Source organism: Ips typographus, linkage group LG1, assembly GCF_016097725.1.
Source record: "Ips typographus isolate SLU linkage group LG1, UJ_Ityp_2.0, whole genome shotgun sequence".
NCBI classification, from domain to species: domain Eukaryota; kingdom Metazoa; phylum Arthropoda; class Insecta; order Coleoptera; family Curculionidae; genus Ips; species Ips typographus.
In genome coordinates, this window is record NC_138422.1 from 17222125 (window position 1) to 17248750 (window position 26626).

Consider the following 26626-nt stretch of genomic DNA (forward strand, 5'->3'; position numbering starts at 1 on the left):
TTGATCCCCATAACGACGTTCTAATGCAGCTACTAATGCTTCATAGTTGCTTCGTTGGGCGATAGGCACCGTCTGTAACAGCTCCAATGCAGGTCCTCGTAATGCCACTATTAGTGCTAGAGCCATTTCCTCGTTACTCCATCCATTTGCATTTGCAGCGGCCTCAAATTGGAGTTGGTACATTGCCCATGAAGTTTGACCGTCGTATGTGGGAGGCTTGATCTTGTTGAGCCCGTTTCGGGTGATCACTGTAGAGCTGACTCCTCTGCTGTCAATTTTCCGCTCCAAGTCGCGTAGCTTTATCTCAACATCATTCTGAATTTTATTAATGTCCTCCCGAACATCAATCTGAATTTTATTAATGTCCTCCCGGACATCAATCTGAATTTTACTAATGTCGTCCCGAACATCATTAATGTCTTCCCGAACATCCTTTAATTTTAACTGAACATCACACTCCATCTTTTTGAGACTTTGGGATACATACTCTTGGATTTCTGTCTTGGTCCCCGCTAGAACGTTCAATATTTCTACGTTACGGTTTTCATGCCGCTCTCTGTCTTCTTCTTTGTCTTGTTGTCGAATTCTTTCTTCTTGTTGTCGAATCCTTTCTTGTTCTTCCTTGTTTCGTTTTCGAATCTTTTCTTGTTCTTCTTTGCCTTGTTGTCGAATTCTTTCTTTTTGTTGTCGAATCCTTTCTTCTTGTTGTCGAATTCTTTCTTCTTGTTGTCGAATTCTTTCTTCTTGTTGTCGAATCCTTTCTTGTTCTTCCTTGTTTCGTTTTCGCATCTTTTCTTGTTCTTCTTTGGCTTGTTTAAGCATAGCTGCAAATTGGGCCTCCATGTTTGCACTTTGACGTCTTGTTATTGGCATAAAATAAATTTAACACACCACTGTTCCGAAAATCTCTAGTCCGGTTCTGAACACAAGTCTCTAACCCGAAGTTTAGTTCCAATTCACGTCGCACTAAAGTCTGATCGCACTTCTGACACCAATTGTTACGATTTTCCCGTGGGTTCACACAAAGTCAATTTAACTCAACAATTAATAAATTTATTACACTTCAAAACACTCCGTACAATAATTAACACAGCTACTAAAAACACTACTACAATTCCACAATTATTCCACTATTTAAACTTAACCGCGTTCCCAAATTCACTATTACACTACTCTACACTACTCTCTACTCTCCGACGCCGCTTCTTTTATATTCACAAACCACGTTCTAGAATGACCGCGAAACGCTTCGCGATTTGCTTCGAATCTTCCAGGTGCGGCGCTTCCTAACTGTGGCCTACTTTAATACGCGCCCGGCCAGATATTACGGCGCATCGGTTTCATCGAGCATAGTAGGCCCAAACCGTAACACTATTATGAAAATGACTCTCTCTCTCAGTCCTTTCACCCTCGAGAGGGTATAGTACAAAATATTCTACAATACTCGTGTGGTATGACAAATTAATGGACGTCTCGTCTATAAAAATGCTCATACCACACTAGTACTATTATCAATTATTATCTTTTTTTAATTTTTATCAATTATTAACTATCTTTATTATTTTTATCAATTATTAACTATTATCAAAATGACTCTCTCTCTCAGTCCTTTCACCCTCGAGAGGGTATAGTGGCACCATGATGAAAAAAATTACATTACGGACATTATTTCTTTTTTATAAAATTGTGCAAAAAAGTACACTTTTTTGAATGAGTTTTAGTGCAAAAGTTTTTCTTTTTTGCACTATGTTTTCATTTTTTAATGATCTTTTGTGCAAAAAGTTGTTATTTTTACCCGTCACAAAATAACATTTTTCTACGCTGGAAATACAGACTAAAAATAAACTTATTTTATACCTCTTGAAACAAATAAGTTTTTATAGGTACGTTACATTTATAATTTGAATTAAATTGTAAAACAAAAATTTGGATTGTCCCTATTCAGAGAATTGTATAGTCTGTTAAGAATGATAACCTATTAACTTGCAAAAATAAAATTGTATAGCAACAAGTAGTAACTATAATAGTTTTGTTGTGTGTATTAGCTCTTAAGCATAACATTTTTATCAGAACAGTTTTTATAATGATAAACTGCAGCCAGCTGTGAGGGTACAATTGATTCGGTCCAAAAATAGAAAGTTGACAAGTGACCTACTTAGTATAAGTAAAAATAATTTACTAGAAATTTTATATATTTTTCCTTACATTAATTGTTTTGGAACAATGGGCAGAAAATGTCTATTTTTTACATAATGATCAAAATAGATTACGGTACTTATTTCAATCTTCATTCGCTCGCGATTTCATCACTCAAGAATTAATCTTAAAATATCAGTTTTTTACTACCGTGCCTAGTTAACACTTTTATCACGTTAACACCCTGTATATTATTATATTTTTAGATTCTGCTAACGACTTCAAGTATGTATGTATCTGCAACGGTTTTCAAGGTATTGACGTATAAAAAATGACATTTTCACATTTTGGAGTGTCATAGCTTCTATGCAGAAGGAGTTAGAGCAAAATGGCTTGCATGTTGCTATCTTAACTTGTTCTGGTGTATGCCAAGGACATACTGCAAAGTTTGACAGGTGCCAATTTTTGCACTTTTGACACCTTTCAAAATTGAAAAATGTTACCGGGTGATAGATTTCAAAAACTTAAAATAGGAACATGCAAACCGTTTTGCTCATCTCATTAAGAGCTATGACGGTTCAAAGTGCGAAAACATCATTTCTCAAACGTCAATATCTCGAAAACAGTTGCATATAGAGATAGGTTATGACACATAAAACATATTTTACATCTTTAGGAGAATATACAGAGTGGGCCATTTAAAATAGTAAAGTTGACACTTCGGGTACCTACGGTGGTACTACAAAAGTGAAAATATTTTAGATGAACTGCCCCGCTGACTTTAGTATACCATCAAATTTTCAGAATTAGGCTCCTTACGGTTTTCCCATGATGAATAGCGGCGGTTCTTGGTGGATCACCCTGTATTATGATGTCATTTATACGTCCTTTGAACCATCAGCAGTCAGAATCATAATGATGTATCAGAAGTTTGTGATTAACTAACTATTATTAAGTTTGTGTGAAAAACTTATAAATGTAGATCGAACTGTCACTGTAGTGATTGATGGCCTGCTATCTGTCGGCTTAAATCGGAACTAAGCAAACTTAAAATTTGGCGGGACTACATTGTTTGATAATGTTTTCTTATATTTTAATAAGTTTGTTTTACTTCGTAATAAAATCGTTTTTAAACCGTGAACAGATTACAGTGTAATTACAGTAATTATTAAAATGTCCAAATTTTGCAGTATTTACACGGCTGCAAGAATAAGTTTGCTCTTAAATTTATAAAAGCATATCTTTCTTTACCGGTTTCGGCGGCCAGAAAAACAGTAGAAAAAAAAGAAATTTTTGTAGTAGTAAGTACCGGTTTCGGCTCTTAAGCCATGAAAGTGGTCGGGATCACACAAATAAAACAAAGACGTCAAAATTAAATCCCCATGAGCAACGCGACGAGGGATTTAAGACATAAGGTCAATAAAAGCTGTCTAAACCGTGGATAATATAGCGTTTTTTTTCCACTATCAACCACATTTTTGATGGTCTTTATATTGAAAATTTATTATAGAATGTAGGTAGTTTATTACCTTAAAAATAGCTTCACTCACTTCAGTATTGAGCTACAACCGTAACAACATAACCTAGTCGATTTTTTTGCATATTAGAATGATGCTAGTAATTACAGAGATTAAAATACAAAAAAAGTAGGCAATCTGTATAAACGTAGTTGTTGTCTCAATAAGTCGTGGATAAAAATTTGTCTATTAAATGTGGCCATGAGAAAATGCTGGAAAAAGTGTTCATCCTTCTAATTTACTGTTATTTAACGTTTTGATACCACTAAAATAAAAAAATGTCCGACAACTCTGAAAATTTGAAACTCTCATTTTTCGGTTTTCTGCTTAAATCTCGGAAACAATGTGTCCTACCGATAAGACCTCTCTAAACAAAATGAAAGCTGCTACAAGTTTTATTCCGCCAAGTGTTTTGATATCTTGTAAAGTTTTTGAGATATCCGCTCTTGAAAGTGTATAATTTTGAAAAATTATATTTTTTTCTTCACTTTATCGCTCTTTTTGACCGGATAACTCTTTAACCATGCACCGAAAAGCTGAATGCTAACTGTAGGGTTTGTTGGTAAGCCAGCAATGGCTAAAATGGTCAATTCAACATTTTCTAACATCAAATTCACTCGAAAAGACCGAGCTCTTCCTCTTTCAACAGTGAACTCATCGGTTCAAATCAACGACGATTCCTGTGGACCCATTCTTGCTATTCCGACGAATATCCATCAGCAATAAAACAGACGAAGATTTAAAGCTATACGTGAAATACGAATTAGCCCCGTTCCCATTAGCCTTATTCAGTGAAAGTGGGATGAGGAAAGCGACTAAGTCAGCGCTGTACAAACTATTCAACACTACGACCAAAGATGTACACTCCTTCATAAAGTAATTTGGCAAAGAGGAGCAAAGATATCGACAATCTGCAAAAGCTACATCCACTTTATCACGAAGAACTACCACGGAATAAGATGTACTATAGTCTTTGACGGTTATTCGTCAAAGACTCAGGAAGTCTGCAGACATCTATTTCAGCGAAGACACCGAGATAAACGTCAAACAAGAAGATTTTCTGTCGAATCAGTTCAACAAAAGCAGACTCATCAACATGCTTAAGGTGAAGCTTTAGGACAATGGGATTACGACCCTTCAAGCAGAAAGTGATGCGGACGTTCTGATTGTGGATACGGCTGTGGAAATGTCGGAAACGACAGCTGTCTGCATTGTGGGAGAAGATGTCGACCTCATCGTCTTTGATGGCTAAAGCTGATGCGTATAAGGCCATTATTTTTATCAAGCCTCGACGTGGACAGATGAGAGACTCCTTATTATTGTCTCAAGAGCTTCAGCACCAAGGTTTCAAGGACGTGCTGTTTTTGCATGCATTCACTGGATGCGATACAATATCCTTCTCATTTCGAAAAAGCACGGTCGCATTTGCGAAGTTGTATCTGAAGTCGCCAGAGATCCAGAAAGCGTCAGTAGTTTTTTCAGATCCTTCCTCTACCACCGCACAAGTACAAAAGGCAGGTGAAACCTATATGTCAAAGTGGTATGCAGCTCCAGCGAGAGGTCTCCCTGAATGCCTACAGGTACAAGTCATTTTTGAAATCGGTGGCCACCTGATATCTCTTGTTTTTCTCCCACCGAAGGAGCAGTAAAACAGCTGTTCCCTCAGAACATTCCATCAAGTTCAGCTGTGGCTAGGAAATGACGTGCCTCCTCAGATGTATGGGTGGAAGATTGAGAACAACTCTCTGGTCCCGGTGCACAGTGAGTTAGCACCTGCACCGGACGATATTCTTAAAATGATTTTCTGCCGTTGCACGAAAGACTGTGCCAGCGCGAAGTGTGGCTGCAAAAAAGCAAGCCTCAAATGTTCCCAAGCATGCCAAAATTGCCAGGGGAACTGCCTGAATGAGGTCCCTCAAGTTGACTCCGAAGATGAAGAGGATCAGGAGGATCCTGTGACCATTTCTTTCCAGGGGTCCGATGAAGAAGACGATAGCAAAAGATGAAGACGAAGACGAAGATCAAAGTCCTTTCCCCCTCAAGAAAGCAAGAAATTAACCGAATTCTTCCTACTGTTGTAATGTTTTAAATTAATTTTCTATGAGAATAAACTTTTTTTTATTAGTCGACCGTTGACTCAAAGCTTCAGATTTTACGCTCAACACTGAAACTGCTTTAACATTTGAAGGAGACAATAGATGAAGTAGTAAAGAAATATACTAGTATAGAAATATAGGTATATTAATGAAAATATTTTCATACTTTACAACCCTATGGCCAGTATTTAGTTTTTCGGTGCATGGGTAAACATTTATCCGATTAGTAGTATTTTTTTGCTGTCTCCCCTATTTAAAAAGACATTCGGCGCCTTTTTTACATCATAAGCTCCTGAAGATGAGTACTTATATACTTGAAACTAGTCGAGCGCACCTTCTTTGACTAGAGGTTTAATAAAGTTTGTTGTGGAGAAAACTGAGAGTTCTTCACCCCCCTTTTGTATCTTAATAAAAGTTAATTAATTATATTTTTTATTTTTTATAGACCACCGATTTGAGAAGAATCGAAGTAACTGAAAGTGCTGAAAAAGATCTGTTTGCTTGAAGCCATTGCACGATAACTAAAAATATTAGTAAGTTAAAGAGACTTACTACGAGGCTCCGTGGAATGGCCGTTGAAAGTACTTCCAAGAGTTGGAAAGGTAAGAGCGGTTTTAAAACATTATATGTATTACTCTAAAATTAGTTCTTATTTTGTTTTAATTCTTACAAAATACGCACAGAGAACTATAATCTTAGAAATTTATGTATAAAGTTATCATAAATCACTGAGGCAAAATATTTCTACATCGAAATCTTGTCGGTAATAAAAACTGATAAAATCGATAAGCAAAATATAAAAGTACGCTTTGGATCCTCATACATATTGACTTACATTTCTAATATAGGTGGAGGTGTGGCTTTTGCCTTGATACTGCTATCTATTACTACGCAAACAGCTTGTATTTTTACCAATAATGTTTTTTTATTGTTATTGTTTATGCAAAAACATTTTTTACTTCTAAAGTAGTACATATAATACATACGTAATATTAAACTGCATTATTACATTACGATAATATTTAAATTATACTTACATATGCACTTTAAATATTCATTTGATACTTAAAAAAATAATATATTTCTTAGCAAATGCGCAAAGTAAGTAATAATAATAATAATCTTTAATGATAGTTGTGTGCAACATCTGGTGACATCTGTACTCAACTCTATGAGTTAGAAAGTACAGATGGCGTTCCAAAATCTAGGAACAGCACCATTAATGCCGCATCATTCGGTAAACACCGATCTGATTGGTTGAAAATGGTGAGGTTTTGTTTTTTTTTTATCAATCCCAATCCTCTGACCGGTTGAAAAAACAAACCTCACCATTTTCAACCAATCAGATCGGTGTTTACCGAATGATGCGGCATTAATGGTGCTGTTCCTAGATTTTGGAACGCCATCTGTACTTTCTAACTCATAGAGTTGAGTACAGATGTCACCAGATGTTGCACACAACTATCATTTCTGGCATCCAGTTGACTATACTGGAACGAAGGTTTTGTTCTTTGGTTATCAAGCCCTATAGCCTCTCTGATGAGCCGTAATACGGCGAAACCGGTCAGAGGATTGGGATTGATAAACAAAAAACAAAACCTCACCATTTTCAATAATAATCTTTATTTAGCACATGGCTACATAAGAAAACATATGGCATAAGTAGTGAGAAAATAAAAACTGCAAAACTTAAAATAACAGACTAAAAACACTAAAACTATTTAAAACAAAATATTGTAAAAATTCAAAGTTACATTTATAAAACTGTATATGAAAACAAAACTAGTAAACTAACACTAATTACAAAGACCTTACATGCGCTTTAAACTAACTTTTTAAAAACATTCAGGTCCCTGCAGTCCTTGACACTCTTTGGCAACATGTTAAAATTATACACACCCCTATGCAAGACAGAGTTAAGCATTAGATTCGTATTACACTATCCAGTAATACAAAGTCATCACAGTTTCTGGTACCATGGTCATGTATATCCCTAAAAGCTACAAACCTATCACAGATATATGAAGGCAGCATCTTGTTTTTTAGTTTAAAAATAAACACATACGAACTAACTAAATATTTTCTTTCACAGATAACAGATTTGAGACATTAAGCATGGTAGCAATTGGTGTATACCTATTACATTTCAGTACCGTTCGCATGGCTCTGTTTTGGACTATCTGTATTTGGTCAATCTTGCATGCCGGCAAACCATACAACAATGTGGAACAAAAGAAAGATGAGGTGCAGCTATGCTGTTGTACAGCAATTAGTTCCCATTGACAGCTGGTCTCCTATTCTGGATATAAAACTAACTTTTTTGAGAACTTCCTAGTAATATACTCTGCATGCCGACAGAAATTTAATTTGCATCCAAAATAACCCTAAATATTTGATATAACTTTCGTGCTTAATTTGATCATTATTGATAACTATATTTATTTCCTCTATATTGACATCATTCAAGCTGTGTTTCTTTCCAAATAAGCTATAAAAGTCACGGTGTCTGAATATGCCCAAAGGACATTGAAGTTCGGGCACAGACAAATGTCACACTCTGCAAAAGTTAGGAAGGATATTTTAGATACCAGTTTGTCACATCCACCCTTTTGGTCTCACACCTAACCTTAACGACACATTAAAAAGCTTTATGTTTCACCTATACGTTATGAATACATAATACCTTGGAAACGGTGTAGGTTATAGTGTTCATAACAACCTGAAGGCATTATCGGCGGGCATAAAATAACATTGTATGCACCTCAGGCGTTAGGGAGAGTATAATGTCCATCAGACCAAAACCTGTCCTTCGGGCCATAAGCTCTCGGGCTCACTCAGGACGATATGTTCTCTCTAACGCCCTTGGTACATAAATATAGCTATTACGACCGTTGTTTGATTCACAAATACAAACAAATCAAAAGAACACAAGTATGCACAAAATTAAAATTTTATACTTGCATTCTTGAAAGTTCTTCTTTTTGGCTATTATTATATGGCGATTCGAACTTTATTAGCAGCTTGTCTAAACAAATGGATAGTTGACAGGCCAAACCACTTCCTTAGTTTTTGCATCCAAGAGTTTCTTAAAAATTCAGCCGGCTATAAATGTTATAGTGTCGTATATGGCTTTAGCGCCAAATTGTAAAATGCGAGCAATGCGGTTGGACAATACTGTCCCAACCCAAGCTTATTATCCATGACTACGGATTTCATAAACTTTCACTTGTGACAATGTTGCTTTGATGCATCGTAGTAGAATCGTTAAAATGAATGAATCATTTAATGAAGACATACCAAATTTTACTCTGTAGGGGCTAAAAGTCCCTTGTCGAAACAAATACATAAACTAAGATGAGAACGTTATTAAATCTGGATGGAGAAAAAATATTGAACTCAAATATTTGAGCAAGAGTCGACGAGACCCGATTGCTGGAATAGTATCTTGTACAACAAGGGTGAATAAGATGTCTCTATCGCACGAGGAAAATTTGAGCACGACGCCGAAGGCCTCGGACGAGGGCGATATGGACAATTCGCCCGAGTTTTACAGGCTATTTTTTCTACGACTAATTGGAATTACTTACCAAATTTCCCACAAATAAACACTCAATGTTTGAAACGTTTCCGTGTTTACATTATCACTTTTGACGCAGCCAAAGTTTGACCTGTGTCCTGGATTGTTACCGGGTGACAGCTGATTAACTTTGTGTTTTAGGTTGACGTGTTGAATGGTTTTGATTCATTGTAAATTGTAAGTTTGTATCATTGCTTTATCATATAATAAAGTAGATGTTTTTATTCTTTAATTGCACACTAACTGAAACTTGAACGGCTTTTTCATTGCCTCAAAACATAAGCCAAAATGCAATGTTTTGATACCAACTGTCAGTGAGGATGACAATCAGAAGAATTATTTTGTTTACCTTAAAGATTAGCTGTAATTGGTCTATTTCATATCGCACGCTGAAAATGGCCTGTGATTGGTCTATTTCATATCGCACAGTTGCGGTAAGTCTAGGATTCTGTATTCGTTCAACCGCTGGCGATTGCCTACTTATCCGTTCTCTAAACTGTTAAGGAATGAACCGATATCCCTGTACGAGTAGAAAAAATACTTTACCCAACAGTTAGGAACAATATTTGTTCTATGAGGAACCCCAGACGTTTAAATTCCGTAACCTTCTTTAATATTGTTACTTTGGAGTATACCAGCTTGTCACATACACAGTTTTTGTGTCATATTTACCCTTAAAGTCACTGTAACAAGGGTTTTGGTTTTTGGCTACCATCATCAACTTTAATTTTTATTTTGTGCACCATATTGGATTTTGACATTTTCGAATAGAGCTTTATTTTCTTATTACGGTGACGTATTACTTAATATGCTCCAGTCTTGCAATTTTGTAAAAATAACAAAAAGTATGTTATGTTTTGCTATTTATTGTTAATGAGGTAATTTAAAGTAATTGACACTTTAACATTGCATCCTATAAAACATGACAACGTTACATGAAGTCTAACGTTTTTGTTTTTATTAACTATTATCAACTCTATTATTTTTTTTAATACGACCTTGCTTTTTTAATGCAGTTTATGAAAATACGATATTATGTCCTGTTTTCACTGATGTGCAACAAATGTTTGTTTCAAGTTTCAATATTGATTTAGTTAGACTTTGCTGAATCAATTAATAATGATAATGGCTCCAAGGCGAAATATCTGTTATTAAGTTTAATACATTCAGTATTGTGTAGAATTACAACATTAGCAATAAAATAGTAAAATCTATTTTTAAATTTTATGCCTAATAAAAGTTTTTTTTTCTCAAACAGATACCAAGGATATTACGGTTTTTTGCTACAATATTTTAAGGAATGGTCACAGCCTAGTTCCGAATTCTAACCTAAAATTGAAACAAACAAGCAAAAGCTAAAAGCTGAACTTTATTTAATTAACCACAAATAGTACTTTCAAAAAATAAGGTTGAATGTTGAATTAATACAAAAGGTTGATGAAGGTTATCAAAATTGAAACATTGGACTTCAAATGTGACGTTGTCGAGGGGAAACAAGTTGCAATGACCAGGAGTCAATTTTATTACTCTAACTTATTTTATCAACAAAAAAACATAACTTTTGTTATTTCGGCGAAGGCTGAACCATATAATATGATATATTACCTTAATCAGAAAAAATAGCCTATTTAAAAATGTATAAAATTCAGAATGGCGCCCATAAGAAAAATGAAAGTTATTGGTGATGGTAACCAAATACCGAAATGTCGGACCTCGCAAGTCATTTATATTTAGTTATATCATCAAATAATAAATCAACAAAAAAAACTAATTTCCAAAATTTCGGTTTATTTTGGATATCTCCGGAAGTAATTAGCATTTTTGAGATTTTAAGGGGGCATAATATTAAATAATTTAACCAACCGTACCTTTTACCGTTTTCGATGTCCCCATACTTACACACAAATTTGTGGCACCCTTTATAGCCCTGTGACGTGACGACCCTGTGTTATTTGACGTTACGTGACGTTACATTTGCAACGTGTTCTTGTTATTGGAAACTTATTAACATTTTATTACGAACCAATTAACGTCACTATTGCTGTGAGATTCGGCGGCTAAATTAACATGTAGTAACTGTAAAGGTTACGTTAAATGCCATTTTTTTACATAATTTGAACGTCTTGAGACGTACATTTGCTAACTAGGTTGTCATTTTTAGTAGTGTTTTATAGTACACGCAATAAGTGTGAAACCTTGCGGCTTTGAAAGAAATTAAAGAGTAAAGCTAATATACTTCCTATTTTAAAGCAAGATAACACCGCAACTTATATTGAAAAAAACAACCAATATAATGTTTGAATGAAGATGATATTATAAGAATAAGGTGCCAGAAATTGATAGCAATATTATGGTTGCTGAACAACCAATTTCATCCCTTTTATTGGTTGTATTCAGACATTTCGACCTGTTACTAAGCTTCGCAAGAAATATGCACGATGGTGAGACTGTGAGATGGGTAGTCGTATAGATCTCGTTTGATGCCCTAGTTAAATTTACAAACTAAAAATAACGATTTTTAAAAAACTCAAATTTATTTCGGACGAGTTACAAAGTGAGCTTAATAATATGGAACTGGTTGGACCTAGTTCTTGAGCATAAAGTCCTTGGAATGTGTACATACTTAATTTTAGGCCTATTAGATATCATGGTATTTTTAAAAATTGTGTCCCATGTCCCAATCCATGCGAATGGGTTGATTTGAATTATTAGGTCTTTGATTTTGGTAATGAGTTGTGTTGTGCTTGCGTGATTATACGTTTCAATCAATCAATCAATATTTCCATCATTCCATGGCGGAACATAGGGCCTCAACAAAGTTTCTCCATCGGACTCTATTCCTGGCAAACATTTTGAGTTCTTGCCATGATTTATTCATTTTACGTGTTTCACTTAATATCGTTCTTCTCCAAGTTGTCTTTGGGTCCCTAGCGCGGCTGCATTGGGGATTCCACTCCAGGGCCATTCGGGTATATATTTTCAGGTTTTCTAAGGGTAGCCTTCCCCATTTACGCTTCCGTATCCCTGCATCGTTCGGAATCTGGTTTGTTCTTCTCCAGAGCTCTTCATTTGAAATGCGGGCCGGCCAAACAATACGTAATACTTTGCGTAGACATTTGTACACAAAAACTGGCAGAGCCCTGGATGTTTCGCATCCATGAAGAAGAACAGATTTTACGTGTGTATTGAAGATACGTAATTTTGTGTTGGTGGTGAATGCTCTCGGCTCCAGACCCTGCTAAGCATTCCAAAAGCTCTCCTTGCTTTTTGTATTCTAGCTTCCTTAATGTCAGTATCTGTGCCACCCTCCTTGTCAATTACACTTCCAAGATAAACGAAGTGTTCGACTAGTTCGATTGGTTGGTTCTCAATATGTAATGGATTAACGTTGTCAGTGTTAACTCTTAACTGTTTAGTTTTATTGATATTAATCTTAAGACCAACTTTCATGGCTTCTTTACTGAGTCTGACGAGCTTCTGCATCATATCTTCAAACGAGTGTCTAGGTCCTCTAGCCGGCCATTGAAGCCCCTTCTTATTCCTTCTGTTCTGGTCATTAGCTTTGCGGAGAACGAAATCCAGCACGATATTGAAGAGAATTGGAGAGAGGACACAGCCCTGCTTCACTCCGCGCGAGATTGTTATAGGTTCGCTTGGTATTCTTTTGTGAAGTACCTGACATGCAGAGTTTGAATAGAGCTGTTTTATAATTTGAATCACTTTGATTGGAATGCCAGTTTCTCTGAGAAGCTCCCACACTGCGTGATGCGATAGTGTGTCGAAAGCCTGCTCAAAATCAATAAAGACCAAATATAATGAAGTTCGGAACTCAACTGACTGTTCAATGATTATACGTAGGCTATTTATATGGTCTACGCACGATTTATCCTTCCTAAATCCTGCCTGTTCCTGTCGCAAGTTTTATAACTTTGATGATGGTGTTTAGAAGGGTTATATATTACCTCAGGTCACCTTTTTTAGTAATTTTTATGATAAGCCCCGTTTTTCATTCTGCTGGAATGTGTTCGTTGTTCCATACTTGGGCAATAAGTGGTTGTATTAGATTCGCGATTGTATTCAGGCATTCTTTAAAGATTTCTGGAGTTATATTGTCGGGACCGGCAGCATTGGCACTTTTAAGAGATTTTATGACTTTTCTTACCTCCGCTAGCGTCGGTTCGTTTGCGGAGATTCTCAGACAGTTTTCGCGAGGAGCTATTTTGTCGTTGTATGGTGTAGAAGGGCGGTTTAAGATATTGCTGAAATGGTTTCTCCAGACGATCAGTTGTTCTTCATTCGAGGTAACAGGTTCACCATTTTCGTTCATCACATAAGTCGAGTCCCTTTGGAAATTTTTGTTGGAGAGCTTTTTCATTATTTGATAGAGTTTTTTTGCGTTGTTTTTTGTGGCAGCCTCCTCTGCTTCTTTTGCTAGATTGTTTATCCATTTCCTTTTGTCCCTTCTTGCACCATGTTTTACTTCTCTATTAGCTTGTCTGTAAGCCTCCTTCGTGTTTCCTTGTCTCGTTCGTTGGCTGTACTGTTTATCATGTTTTTAATTTCTTTCCTTCTAAGAATCTTTGTCCAAGTGTCATCTGACAGTCATTCTTTCCTCTCTATCCTCTTCACCCCCAGTACCTTTTCACTAGCTCTGACCAGTACTTCTTGGATGCAGTTCCAGGTATTACCCTGATTTCCATCTACGCTTGTAAGATCTTCTATCAGTTTTCTTTCAAAAGTGTCTCGTTTTTCTTCAATTTTAAGTTTTTCTGTGTTAAATTTAATGCGTTTATATGTGTTCGCCTTTTTCTTTGCGGCCAGCCTAATCCTTATTTGGCCGATAACTAGGTGGTGATCTGAGGCCACGTCCGCTTCAGGTGTTATTTACATAAGATGCTTTGTACACCATTGTCAGATGGTAACTACAGGCTTGAACTATCAAGCAGATAGCTTTGAATAACGGCTACGATCTGGACTGCATCGACAAACTAATCGATAAATTTCGCAGTTCTGTAGAGTTTTGCAGAGTCCAGGCAGCTTTGTGTTTGTCATCCCTTTTCTGTCCGCTAGACTGACTCGTTCCATATCCACAGAAGAGTCAGGCAACATGTCCCTGATGCTAGGATTGTGCACAAAATCAGTTCTTCCCTTAAGTCCTTCCTTGTCAACTCAAAGGACAAACTTACCCATGTGCACAAAAGCAGAAAAAAAAAACTGGAGTGTAATGATTGTGATGTAGCCTACAACGAGCGCACAATCAGAACTTTGCAAATGAGAGTCGGTAAACGTCTCAGTAGGACTAGCAGTTCTGCCTTCGGCGGGCATTTAACGAAAACTGGACACAGGTTCGACATTGGGACAAATGCTAAAATCCTGCACAACTTGTCAACCCGCAACTTCAACAGGTTAGATTTTCTGGAGGATGTGGTAATAACGAGGGAGATGGCGCTCAATTCAAGGTGTGTTAACACACAAGTTAATCTCAACAGAAGTTAAGTCCCTCTATACAGGAGGCTGCTGAACTAATACCAACTGACGTCACTAATCAATAAACAAACCCAAAACCATCATTTCCGTTTATTAAGATTGATCGATAGTAACGACCTCTGTCGACCGAGCGGGCGGTACTGCTGGTACACCGCGAGGTTTTCTTTCTGCCTCCTTTCTCCATTTAAGTCCGGGACTCGCCGGATTGGCGACAGATGTCTCCTCATCCTCTGTAAGATCATTACGACCTCTAACGACCGGTGGGACGGTTCAGGGCAAAAACTTCTAAAAATCAAAAACCAAAAGAACTCCCGACCCCGGACAAATTTTTTAATTTTTTTAATTTTTAACTTTAATTTTACCACCCCCTTTTTTAACAATTTTAACATAGATCTGTAAGTTTTACATGTGAGGTGCAATTTTAAACTAAGTTCATGTGTTGAATGTTGCGCCCCTGAATTCTTGTAGACGTCTTAAGTCCTGTCCTTCAGCCCTAGACATGTGGTCTGTGGCTGATTGCGTGGTGGTCTCCGGTGGATCGGCCTCGATCTGACGAGTGAGTAACATTGGCTGATTAACTTCTTTCTCTAACTTTTCAACGACAAGCATGTATACCTTATTGTGCTGTTCTTTGGTTCTCTCTCGGCAGATTTGAGTGATGATGATGGCCTAAAGGGCCGAAACTGATTCACAAAAGAATCTAATAAATAATTGCACGTAGTATACGCTTTTTACTGAACTACCCTGAGAAAGATACGTTAGACTGGTTCTCCTTTTATACTTACTGTTCGAAAATTTGGATAAGTGACGTACTTGTTGGGATAACGCTGATATTATTGTTTCAGTTGGTACATTATGGTAGAAATAACCGTTACAAATTAAAAAGAACCCGTATTGTTACATTATTCTCACTGAAAAATCTTTTATTTTACAAACTATATGTCCTTTCTTTTCCAGATATGCTATCATGTCGTCAAATACTCAACATAATGGTGATCTTTGGATTCATGTTCAATTATATGCTAAGAGTGAATCTGACCATAGCTATAGTAGACATGGTCGTAAGCAACAACAACAGCCATTTGAATTCCACCAACCACACCAACACCAGTCAGTATGTATCCCAAACGGATGAAACTCGATTTAACTGGAGTTCGGACCAATATAACGCCATCTTAGGTAAGATGTTTTAACTTATGTTTTAATTATTAATTTACGCTGAAAATACACACATTTTTTTAAACGTTGCAGGTAGTTTCTTTTGGGGTTATGTGTTAACCGAACTTCCAGGAGGACGGATGGCCGAGAAAATAGGTGCACGAAAAATATTCGGAGGAGGAATGTTGATGGCCTCTATTCTTACTGTACTCACGCCGGCTGCGGCTTATTTACATTATTACGTTATTTTAATTTTAAGGGCAGTCTTAGGATTCTTCTTGGGTGCCACGTGGCCCGCAATTCCGCCGATGGCGGCAAAATGGATTCCGCCTATGGAAAGGTTGGTAAAAAATACTTTGTTACATTATCTAATATTAGACATATACAGTGTAAGTTAAGAGATTTTGAAAAACAGATATGTTCTATGAGGGTATATTTCAAATTGTAATATACGATTTTGCCTTGCACACAAAGAATGATAAAGTTGGCGGCTTTATGCTTATGACGATTACACATGTTGGTGTTAGATTCTGGTTTTGTCAAAAATTTGCCACAAATACAGGGTGAGCTAAGTTGATAAAGCGCATTTACACATGAGCATGAAAACATTTGTTCATCTTTAGAGATACAGGGTCGGTTAAATAGAGAAAGCTTTAGAGAACATTATGACAAACGCAACTTCCAAATTGGATATTTCTCCTTATCTAAAAAAGGAGATAACAGTTGCGTAGATAATAATGCAGTACATTTTAAATAAACATAACGCTTTAGTTTCTAAATTACTTCAAAGGTATAGTTTTGAAATGCAAACATTAAGACATTTTTTCATAAAAGATCCAAATAGAGGTGATGATTTTTTATTTTAAAACAATATTTTTTTATTTAATGTTATTTATGCGTTCATTTTTCTAACAAAACATTATGTAAGTTTAATAACATACTCATAATTTTGTTTCTTGAGTTGTTTTTTTGCATTGAGGTTTAATGAAAAAAACCTTCCCAACATTGATATTGACAATGTTAGGTACTAAATCAATATTTTTGAATTGTTTTTGATTGAGCGACGTATAATATTTGCCCCCAGAGAATAATATTATTCGCCGGCAGGAGAAAAAGTGAGTGTTATACTTCGCAAAACAGTTTCATACGGGATGTTACAAATTCAATGCATTAGCATTGCTATCTCAGAAACTATAGTTGAAAGAGCTTTAGTTAAATGTAGGCAAAGTGGCGCATTTTAATGCTAAATGCAGAACAAAAATCAAAAAATTGTCATTACATCCGGAGTATCCGACACACTTTCTGGGGACACTTTTTTGTTCTCTTCAAGAAAATAGTCTTAATTTTTAGATACCATCATCAAATTCAATTTTTCAAATACGGAACTTTTTATTTAAAATCCAATATGGCGCCTATATGATTAAAGAAACTTGATAATGACTGTCAAAAACGAAACGTCGTGTGGCAAATTTGAATCCATCATCGAATAGCTGGGGGAAAGTGTCAATAAAAGTTGATTTTAGTTTGGGATATCTCTTCAAATAAAGTTAGAAATAAATAAAAACAAAAAATCAAAATTTTTTTCGGATAATTTAGGAAGCACACGGAAAATCGAAATTTTTAAAACAGCATTTGGTTGAGCTTTAAATTGCGCAACTTTGCCTCAATTTAAACTTTCTCGTATCTCTTATGGTTTCTGAGATCCCAATGGTGAGGGTCGAATTTGAATTACCCTGTATATATTTTTTGACAAGTGTGGCACATCATTAGTTTCGAAGGGTAGAGAGTTAGAGGTATGTAGCTTTTATAAAACGAAATAAAGTCCAAGACAAATTGAAGTTGATGATGGTATCTAAAAACGAAACGTCGGAGCTGAAAATTAACATTATTCTATTGAATAACCTAAAAAAGTGCCTCCAGAAGGTGTCATTGATTTTCCAAAATAATCAATAAGAAAGCGGTAAGGAAACAAAATAAAAATTTGACTCTTTGGTTTTTGTCGGATGTCTCCGGATGTAATGGAAATTTTTGATTTTTTTTTCACAAATTATTAAGCAATAAAATGTCCAACTTTGCCTCCATTTAACTAAACCTCTATCAATTATAGTTTCTGAGATAGCAATGCTAATGCTTCGAATTTGTAATACCCTGTATATACACACACTAAAGTTGAAGTTATAAGACGTTTGAAAATAAACATTATTATAAAATTATTGCACATATTGTTATTAATTTATCATAATACTTAACTGCTTACTACAAGATTAAATTAATTTGCTAAAAATTCTCTCAAAATATTGTCTAGTTCTGGCACCTCATCTGGAGTACGCCGTTATTTACTATCCCTACTTAATTGTATTTACCGTTTTAGTACTATCTATCTCACTTTTCCAACATTCTAGTTAAATTGTTTGGAGCAAAACTAAACTAAAATCGAAAACCCGCAATCAACAAAAATCACTCGAAACATTACTCAAAATGAGCCTGATTATTTATTATGCCACAATTGTTACAAAACACTGTTTGTAACTCGACGAAGAGTATTTCTGTTAATATTAGCATTGCATAATCAAATTATAGAAAGCCATTTCTTTGTTTTTAAATTATCCATCGTAGAAAAGCGCGGAATAACGTGTCGTAGAAAAAAGTTTGTCTTTTTAAGCAGCTGAAAAGGTTGCAGGTAGCGCCTCCTATCAGCTACTACAAAATAGATGAGAAAGCATCGTACTTACTGTCTGACAAAACCCCCTTATACTATACACATTTTCAGTAATTTATATGAAAAAACCTATGTGATATGATAAAAATCAAGAACAAAATATCAACTTTCACACCCTGTATCTTTCTCAATATTAACTTTCGGTATAGGACGTTTTGGCTAAATGGTATTATTTTAATGTCAGGAATATGTTGTAGCTCTATGTCCCATTACTTATGGTCCACCCTGTATTATGTTATAAAACAAAATTCAAAGCCGGACCTGTCGTTTTGATTTTTAACTGTGGGCAGATGGAAGTATTGCAGTTTTACCAAAATAGTCGAGAATTTATCGCATTTTGTGGAGCAAAAATTGAAAAGCTTCAAACATGTTCCGAGATATCAACCAAGCGCATGAATCGACATCAAAAAAGAAGGTTCTAAAATTACCCGAGCTATCAAATGCACTGGGTTAAAATTCAAGAAATTTGCATTTCTTTATGCAATTTTCTTGAATGAAAATGTGAATGAAATGCAATTTTGCAGTACATACTAATTTATCTTTACCGTGAGCAGTTTATTTTATTTAGGAAACTTTTAAAGGCCTGTTTTAAGAAAATCTGCTTTTGACGTGGTGTAGATACTAAATGATAATATTTGAAATGCTGTGTTGCATATTTTTCCATTTTTTTAGGAGACGAGAAAGACAATCTAATTTGAAAATTAGGTATGAGTTTATTATAAAATCTAAAGTTTTTCGATCTTTAACCGACACTGTATCGAGATAATAGTATATTACACACCGGGGTGGGAAGAGTTTCATTACTGTCGAGAGATTAGTTAGATAGCCGAGACGCGAAGCGTCGAGGTTTAGCTAGGATCTCGAGACAGGAATGAAACTTCCTACCGAGGTTTGTATACTATTTTATTTACAACCATCATATTTCTATCAAAATTTACAAATCATTGTTTCATTCTGAACATATCTAGAATATTACATTTAACAAAAAACTACCAAGCAGTCATTTTTCTATATGCTTTTCTGTTATGCTGTCCCAACGTGCCATGTCTTCTGAAGCTGTTGCAAGTAGTTCACAAACCTCAGTCATTCAGCAGCAAATTAATTTGTCGACCAAAGAGACAACTGTTGGAGACGCCAGTGCTGGTACTGGCCTAAATATTTCTATAAACACTTATAATAATTCAAATGTAACCATTAATTTCAATAAGTAGTTTGTTTTAGTTTAGATCATGTTAATTTTAGTATTGTAATGTATTATAGGCATCATAACCGTTAGAATGCATACAATTCGAGTTGTAATCCAGGACATTTTTCTAAATTTATTATTTGCGAACTGAATATCGATCCGACTTTATCTGACATTTAAAAAATTTGATTCAATCATCTTTTTTTTTTTTTAAAAAATATTAACAATCACAATTTTAGAGGGCGGGAAGTGAGGGCGGGAAGTAGAGGTGCGCAATATGATACTTCCTAACCTTCAATGACGTTAGTAATGACAGCATTACATATATGGTTGTAAATAATGGTATATTACACACCGAGGTGGGAAGAGTTTCATTACTGTCGAGAGATTAGTTAGATAGCCGAGACGCGAAGCTAGGATCTCGAGACAGGAATGAAACTTCCTACCGAGGTTTGTATACTATTTTATTTACAACCATCATATTTCTATCAAAATTTACAATTTATTGTTTCATTCTGAACATATCTAGAATATTACATTTAACAAAAAACTACCAAGCAGGCATTTTTCTCAGAATAATCAATCAGGTATATTGTTACCGTAGCTATGTGGTAAACAACTCACCAATATAAATAAATGTCAGATAAAGTCGGATCGATATTCAGTTCGCAAATAATAAATTGAGAAAAATGTCCTGGATTACAACTCGAATTGTATGCATTCTAACGGTTATAATGCCTATAATACAAGAAACAGCAAGAAATCAACCAATTGGGCACAATACAATAGCTAATTATTCCCAAAAAATTGCTACTTTTATAAATTTAGAGAACTCGAAAGGCTTTACAGGCCACGCTCTAAGAAGAACCGCCGCTACGTTACTTGCCAACAGTGGAGCAAATGTACTCCAATTAAAAAGGCTGGGAGGTTGGAAATCTAGTACTGTGGCAGAAGGTTATGTGGATAGCTTAATGGAGAATAAAACCAAAACTGCCGTTATGCTGTCCCAACGTGCCATGTCTTCTGAAGCTGTTGCAAGTAGTTCACAAACTTCAGTCATTCAGCAGCAAATTAATTTGTCGACCAAAGAGACAACTGTTGGAGACGCCAGTGCTGGTACTGACCTAAATATTTCTATAAACACTTATAATAATTCAAATGTAACCATTAATTTCAATAAGTAGTTTGTTTTAGTTTAGATCATGTTAATTTTAGAATTGTAATGTATTATAGGCATTATAATTTATTAGAATGCATACAATTCGAGTTGTAATCCAGGACATTTTTCTCAATTTATTATTTGCGAACTGAATATCGATTCGACTTTATCTGACATTAAAAAATTTTGATTCAATCATCATTTTTTTTTTCAAAAATATTAACAATCACACAATTTTAGAGGGCGGGTAATGAGGGCGGGAAGTGAGGGCGGGAAGTGAGGGCGGGAAGTAGAGGTGCGCAATATGATACTTCCTAACCTCCAATGACGTTAGTAATGACAGCATTACATATATGGTTGTAAATAAACAAAGTTACCATACAAGCAAAGCAAATTTGGCCAACCCTGTATATTTAGTTACGGTAGTTTGCTAGATTACGTGCAAAGACAAAATAAAAGATATTTAAAAACCACACAAAAATTGCACGCAACAATGCAATAGATAGTTCGTTTTGAATGTGACAAACAAAGAAGTAAACGTCATGTTCAAAACCGTGTACCTGCCTCTATTGCATTGTTGCGTCAACCTATTTTTGTATAAATTTTCCTATATGCATACAGTGAGCAAATTTTCCTATATGCAGGCAAATGTATTGCATATAATTTTTAAAGTGTTTATTTTTCGAAAAATTGCTCGGACTTGTCCATTTTTGTTTTTAGTTGCTTATTTTGGAAAACAATTTTTATATATTCAGGGTGACCCAAAAAAATTTATGATATCAAGGCCAATTTTTTTAAATAGTAACCCCTCTTTTTTGTAATTTTATTTGGTTCTCTACAAAATTCTAATAATTTTTTTATGTACAATAAAACATACCCTATAGTTATCTTGAACGGTTTTACAGAAAATGGCGTGTAATGGTGTATGGAAATTACTGTTTTACACAATTAGTAATAGTAGAAAAGTAAAACTTAAATGCTTAAAAATGCAGAGAAATTAGTACATTACGTTTAACTGACTTATCTACTATTTGGTTGTTTGGCAAGGGCAACAATGTGATTGTTGCAAAAAAAGTTGAAGAAGGTCTTTTCTACACAATTTTCAGAACCATTTAAAATAAGTATAGGGTATAATACATAAAAAATTATTAGAATTTGGTAGAGAATTGAACCAAATTACAAAAAAGAGGAGTTTCCATTTAAAAAGGTTGACTTTGATATCATAACTTTTTTTGCGGTTACCTTCTATAAAAAAAAATTGGTTTAAAAAATTCGCAACTAAAAACAAAAATCGACGAGCTTGAAGGACTTTTTGAAAATCAGATACCTGATTTTTAATATACAAGAAGATTAGAAATGGTGCGACCAACCTTTAACGAGGTAATTTTATAGCCAAAATGAGTGTGGCAAGTTTCTGTAACATTGATTGGACAGCCAAATAATAACTTTTCTACAGGGCATTAAAGATAACTGACTTAAAGTTATAATTGGTATTACCCTAATCTACACTGTGCAAGACAATTTTAAAGTAAATGTACTTAAAAACAGCTCATTTTAGAGAGTAAACCATATTAATATAGTTTCAAACGTTTTTTCTTATTCAAAACGAATATTTTTTTCAGATCAAAATTTATAGCTAACATGATGGCATCTAGTCTAGGAGCTGCTCTAACCATGCCTTTATGTGGATTTTTAATTAGCACACTAGGTTGGGAAAGTGTATTTTACGTGACTGGCGTGATCGGAATAGGTTGGTCAGTACTGTGGTTTCTACTGGTCTTTGACTCTCCTGCTCAACATCCTAGAATATCTGAAGAAGAAAGACTAGACCTTGAAAACAAAATTGCACTTGGAGAAGGTGAGGCAAATTGAAGCTTAAAGTGTAATTATTACTAGACGCAATTTATTAATCTGGAGTTTGATTATCCAATTTTAGGTGGCAATAAAATGAAACCGTCCTCCGCCCCCTGGAAACAAATTTTTCTTAGTATGCCAGTGTGGGCGATTATAGTGACTCATGCATGCTCGGTGTTTGGATATTTCACCGTCGTTAATCAGTTGCCTACTTACATGAAAAAAGTATTGAACTTTAACATTAAAGCCAATGGACTTTTAAGCAGCTTGCCCTACTTAGGTAAGCTTCACTGTTATAAGTTTAGAAATACAATAAAATACGATTAAGTTTATATTACATCAGCAAATCTCAAAGATTTTTAAAGATGCGACTTTGCCGGTTGTACCACAAAGTGTTATCAGGTTTGCTATTTGAAAATGACATCAAGAATGTTCAGGATGTATGTTCTCTTATTTTTCATAATCAAATTTGCAAGCCATATTTCAAGTTTCAAATGTCAAAACCTGAAAAATGCCTTGTTCAAGTTTACAAGTCAATTCTTCAGCTTTAAACAACGAAATCTGAAAATTTTTTACTTGTAAAATTATCAAATCAATTTTTCAAACTTCATATCTGAAAAGTAAAGTAATTTTTTCACTACAAGTGGGGTTTACAGGCGATTTTGTCCCCGATTGTCCTTTCAAACTGTGTTTCTGGCAATTCAACTTTTGGGACCGCTTTTCCCCCTGGCTGTACCAAATTTTCTAGTGTTTTTTCAGGTTATTGGATTGAAAATTCAATAACCATTCCAAAAATGTGCTTAAAACAGTAATTTTCTTACTCCAAGTGGGTTTTACATACGATTTTATCCCTGACTGTCCTTTCAAACTGTGTTTCTGGCAGATCAAAATTTGACACCGCATTTCTCCCTGACTGTACCAAATCTGGTAGTATTTTTTAAGATATTGACTAGGAAATTTAATGGGGATTCTAAAAATGTGCTAAAAACAGTAATTTTCTCACTCCAGGTGGGTTTAACAGACGATTTTATCCCTGACTGTTCTTTCACACTGTGTTTCTGGCAATTCAAAATTGGACACCGCTTTTCTCCCTGACTGTACCAAATCTTGTAGTGTTTTTTCAGGTTATTGAATCAAAAATGTGCTTAAAACAGTCATTTCTTCACTTCAAGTGAGTTTGACCACAATTTTGTCTCTGACTATTAAACTGTGCTAAAAAGTTGCAAAACAAAAAACAAAACGTGTTTCTGAGATTTATGACAGTTATTTTGAGAGTGGTTACGCGACTGCCTAGCTAAATTAACTGCCAAAAACCACGTGATAAATGTTTCTGTCAAAACTGTCAAAACTTGCCTAAAATTTGAAACAAACAAAAAAGAGTTTTATAATAGTTATTTTGACAATTGTCAGTAAATTAATCGTAAATTACAAATTGTATAATAATAATATTGTTACGGTTTTCCCGTGGTTTTACACAAAGTCAATTTAACTCAACAAGAAATAAATTTATTTACACTTCGAAACACTCTGTACAATAATTAATTCAGATACCAAAAACACTACTACAATTCCACAATTATTCTAATATTTAAACTTTACCGCGTTCCCAAATCCACTACTACACACCGTCTGAAACCGCCTCTATGATATTCGGTAAACCACGTTCTAGAACCACCGCAAAACGCTTCGTGATTTGCGTCGAACATCGAAGATGCTTCTCGGTGTATCGCTTTCTAACGGTGGCCTACTTTAACACGCGCCCGGCCAGATATTGCGGCGCATCGGATCCATCCCGAATCGAGTGCTCGTTTAGTAAGTATCGAGCATAGTAGGCCCAAACCGTAACACTGCCCCCCTCTTAAAGCTGATCGTCCCGATCCGCTTCAGTCCTTCTACCTAGTCCCTGGTATTTCTTGAGTCTGTCCAGATGGGCAATTCATCTTGCTTTTGGGGCTGCGTTGGACTCTGTACACGACGTCGTTTAACCTTTTTACCACATTGTAAGGTCCCTCCCAAACCGGTGCTAATTTCGGGTTCAATCCTTTCTTTCTTCTGGGTTGACACAACCACACAGCATCACCTTCTTTGTAATTGCCACCAGGTGGTCTGTGCTCCAGTGTCATCTTCATACGGTCGTTGTTTGGTTTCATCTTCTCTCTCTCAAGTTCCTGAATTGTGCTGGATCCCTTCTGTAACGAACACTGGTCACACCGTTTACACCATTCCTCAACGTCCTTTCTGAAGTTAATCCAGTAAACTCGATCTCTTATTCTAGCCAAAGTCTGGTTTACTCCAAAGTGTCCTCCTCCGCGACTGTCATGTAGTTCTCGCAGCACATTCTCTTTGCAGAAATTGGGCACTATTGTTTGGTAAACAAAGCGTTTTCCGTCTGGACTTTCCCATTTGCGAGTAATTAAGTCATCTCGCAGTCGAAGCGAATTCCACTGCAACCAGTAACCCGTTACTGTTGGTCCATATCTGGAAATCTGTTGCGAATCCGGTTTCAAATCCTTCTCCAACCATCTTCTGATTACTTTCAAATCAGAGTCTGAGTTTTATGTCTTCCTTAGATTCCTCTTTATCTGTCACCTTCGCGATTTGACCAATCCTCCAACCATTATGAATTTGTCCTTTCCGGTACCTTAAGTCACTATCAAAAGCTTGACGATCTTCTACATATCGTCGTAATTGAACTTTGAACATCTTCAGCATTTTCTTTACCTTCGGATCTCGAATCTCTTCTTCAAAATACTGTGCCACAAATTCTTCTTGGATTTCATCCGGGACGGCTGGGTAAGCCAGATGCACAAGGCGACGAATTTCGGCTTCAAACTCTTGTAAATTTTCACCAGTTTTCTGCTGTCTTGCCTTTAATTGTGTTTGATACACTCCTTTCCTATGCTGATCCCCATAACGACGTTCTAATGCAGCTACTAATGCTTCATAGTTGCTTTGTTGGGCGATAGGCAGAGTCTGTAACAGCTCCAATGCAGGTCCTCGTAATGCCACCACCAGTGCTACAGCCATTTTCTCGTTACTCTATCCATTTGCATTTGCAGCGGCCTCGAATCGGAGTTGGTACGTTGCCCATGAAGTTTGACCGTCGTATGTGGGAGGCTTGATCTTGTTGAGCCCGTTTCCGGTGATCACTGTAGAGCTGGCTCCTCTGCTGTCAATTTTCCGCTCTAAGTCGCGTAGCTTTATCTCGACATCATTCCATTCATAATCACAATAATTCATCATTCACACATCATAATAATTTTGTTAATGTCCTCCCGAACATCATTTAATTTTACCTGAACATCACACTCCATCTTTTTGAGACTATGGGTTACATACTCTTGGTTTTCTGTCTTGGTCTCCGCTAGAACGTCCAATATTTCTACGTTACGCTTTTCTTGCCGCTCTCTGTCTTCTTGTCGAATTCTTTCTTCTTCTTTGTCTTGTTGTCGAATTTCTTCTTGTTTTTCAACCATTGCCATAATAGCTGCAAGTAGGGCCTCCATAATTGCACTTTGATGTCTTGTTATTCGCATAAAATAAATTTAACACACCACTGTTCTGAAAATCTCTAATCCGGTTAGGTCTAAAAGGCTACTTGTTCATACAAAAGTTCTAAAATTAGAACTCATTTGGTACTAGAATCTCTTTGTCAGAAAAATTTATAATTTATCATACAATTTATTTTCTTACTGATAAATCACAATCTCTAAAATAATACACAACAAATCAAACTT

At 35.7% G+C, this 26626-nt stretch overlaps 1 protein-coding gene across 1 annotated transcript in view; it reads left to right on the forward strand.

The window, feature by feature from the left end:
- Window positions 1-26626, forward strand: part of LOC145739253 (sialin) — a 66461-nt gene that overhangs the window by 36628 nt on the left and 3207 nt on the right. Inside the window, exons 2-6 of the mRNA XM_081994721.1 lie at window positions 6195-6351; window positions 15771-15992; window positions 16065-16311; window positions 22658-22893; window positions 22972-23169. Coding sequence (XP_081850847.1) covers window positions 6318-6351; window positions 15771-15992; window positions 16065-16311; window positions 22658-22893; window positions 22972-23169 — 937 coding nt within the window. The 5' untranslated portion in view covers window positions 6195-6317. The remainder of the gene's footprint in view (window positions 1-6194; window positions 6352-15770; window positions 15993-16064; window positions 16312-22657; window positions 22894-22971; window positions 23170-26626) is intronic.